Raw genomic sequence first — 2,569 nt, forward strand, 5'->3', positions numbered from 1 at the left:
CCTGGCCGAATTTCTTTATAAAGATACAAGGGCTGATCGGATCATTCTTGTATCCTTCCCTCTCTAGGTACTCACTTAACCTGTTGTACCACATTCGGTCTGATTGTTTCAATCCATAAAGTGACATATTCAACTTTATACAGTGTTGTTCTCGAGTACTCGATTTGTTTTTCAACTATATACCCTCTCGGACTTTCATATAAATCTCATTATCCAGTGGCCCATATAAGTATGCAGTTACAACATCCATTAACCGCAAGTCTAATTTCTCTCTTATAGCCAGACTTATCAGGAATCTAAAAGTAGTTGCGTCCACCACAGGGGAGTATGTCTCCTCATAATCGATTTCTGGTCTCTGTGAGAATCCTTGTGCAACAAGCCGTGCTTTATATCTCACGACCTTGCAGTGTTCATTTATTTTTCTCACAAAAACCCACTTATAGCCGACTGGTTTAACATCATATGGTGTCCGGACTATTGGTCCAAAGACATCTCTTTTCTTTAAAGAGTTTAACTCCACGTTTATAGCTTCTTTCCATTTGATCCAATCTGATCGTTGAGTGCACTCATAAATAGAGGAACTTCAGTACCATGAATCTTGACGTCCCAAGAATCATTGTTTGGTACATCAGAGCCTGCCACCTTAAGGGCATCAGGGTCGACCACGGCCATGTCCCGGGGTTTCGGATCAGCCGCGGCCGTGTCTCGGATATCATGTCCCTCGGTTTCTATTTCAGCACCTTTCTTTGTTTTCCGAGGGTTCTTATCTTTGGAACCTATTGGTCTTCAACGTTTCAAACGTTGTCTAGACTCTGTAGCAACTTGATTATGTTCCTCTTGAACATCAATTCTTATTGGTGCATTAGCAGCTCGTATATATGACTTAGTCACTCTTTTCGGGTCAGCAAAGGAATCTGGCAATTGATTAGCTAGATTTTGTAAATGTATAATTTTTTGAACTTCTAAATCACATTCCTGAGTCTGAGGATCTTGCCAAGATAAGGATGTTTGATTCCATGTAATATTTTTTTTACCAGCTTATTGCTATCTCCCCCTAATGTTGGATTTTCGTATTCATCAAAGTGACAATCTGCATATCTTGCCTTAAATAAATCACTCGTAGTTGGCTCAAGGTATTTTATAATCGTGGGAGAATCATATCCAACATATATCCCCATCCTCCTTTGAGGTCCCACTTTGTTCTCTGTGGTGGAGCAATTGGTACATATACGGCACAACCAAATGTCTTAAGATGGGATATGTCTGGCTCATGATCCGTAACCAATTGTGATGGGGAATATTTATGTTCACTAGACGGTCTGATACGAATCAGTTCGGCTGCATGCAAGACCGCCTGTCCCCAAGCTGTGGCCGGAAGCTTAGACCTCATAACCAATGGTCTCGCTATTAACTGAATTCGTTTTATGGATGATTCGGCCAAGCCGTTCTGTGTATGTACATGTGCCACGGAGTATTACACACTTACCCCCATAGACATACAGTAATCATTAAACGCTTGGGACGTGAACTCACCAGCATTGGTCTCTATCATTCCGACCTTAGCATAGTAAAAGGCCAGTAGAGAGCGCATGTATAGACTCTAGGACTTTCTTATAGCCTTGGCTGATCTCTATGATCTGAAGGAACTCATTGTTTCCTTCGCCCTTAGTCTCAATATGAAAGCCATTCATTCAAATGTCTTTAAAGCTCAATAGGCTTCTCTTAGAGCTGGGTGAATACAATTCATCAGATATCTCTAGATGTGTGCCCTTAGGCAATAGGATGTTAGTCTGGTCGTAGCCCTCAATGAGACTGGCTATACCCGGAATGATACTTTAGAGACTTCATATAAAAACTTTCATTCATTAATAAAATAAGTTCAAAAAAACATAGAATACATAAAGCAAAGAACACGAAAACATAGATGTCGATTTCAACTTCATTCTTTTAAATAATCTGAAGTTTTATAATCCATAAGATCGTCTCGTTCAAGATTGAAATCATCTTCACCATCTTTATAAGTCATATGAGCTTCAAGATTTTTCCCTTTCAAACTTTCTTGGTAGAGGTCAACGAGATGTTTGGGAGTCCTATATGTCTTAGCCCAATGATTATCCATACCACATCTATGGCACACGGATTTGGTCGAGTTTTGTGACTTGAAAGATGTACCACGGCCTCGGCCATGTCCACGGCCTCCATAGGAGCCACGGCCATATGAGTTACCTTGGCCTCGACCAAACGAGTTTCGGTCTCGACCACCACGTCCATGCCATTTTCCACGACCACGGTTGTGTTGGCTATCACTCTGGACATGGTTCGACTCTTTCTTAGTCTCTACGGTCTCATGTGCCTCAGGTGATGGGTTTGTTCCAGGAGGTCTCAATTAACTGTTTCTCATCAACAGTTCATTGTTCTGCTCAGCGAGCAAGAGACAAGAATCAGATTAGCATAAGTTGTGAAGCCCTTCTCACGGTACTGTTGTTGTAACAACACATTGCTTGTGTGGAAGGTGGAAAAGGTTTTCTCAAGCATATCCTTATCCGTTATATCCTCACCACACAGTTTC

At 41.3% G+C, this 2,569-nt stretch overlaps 1 protein-coding gene across 1 annotated transcript in view; it reads right to left on the reverse strand.

Moving 5' to 3' along the window:
* The window catches only part of LOC106323404 (alcohol dehydrogenase 1B-like), a 9,310-nt gene extending 8,638 nt beyond the window's left edge, over positions 1-672 (reverse strand). The window contains exon 1 of the mRNA XM_013761539.1: positions 583-672. Coding sequence (XP_013616993.1) covers positions 583-672 — 90 coding nt within the window. The remainder of the gene's footprint in view (positions 1-582) is intronic.
* Between the last annotated feature and the right edge of the window lie 1,897 nt (positions 673-2,569).

The sequence above is a fragment of the Brassica oleracea genome, chromosome C2, assembly GCF_000695525.1.
Source record: "Brassica oleracea var. oleracea cultivar TO1000 chromosome C2, BOL, whole genome shotgun sequence".
NCBI classification, from domain to species: Eukaryota; Viridiplantae; Streptophyta; class Magnoliopsida; order Brassicales; family Brassicaceae; genus Brassica; species Brassica oleracea.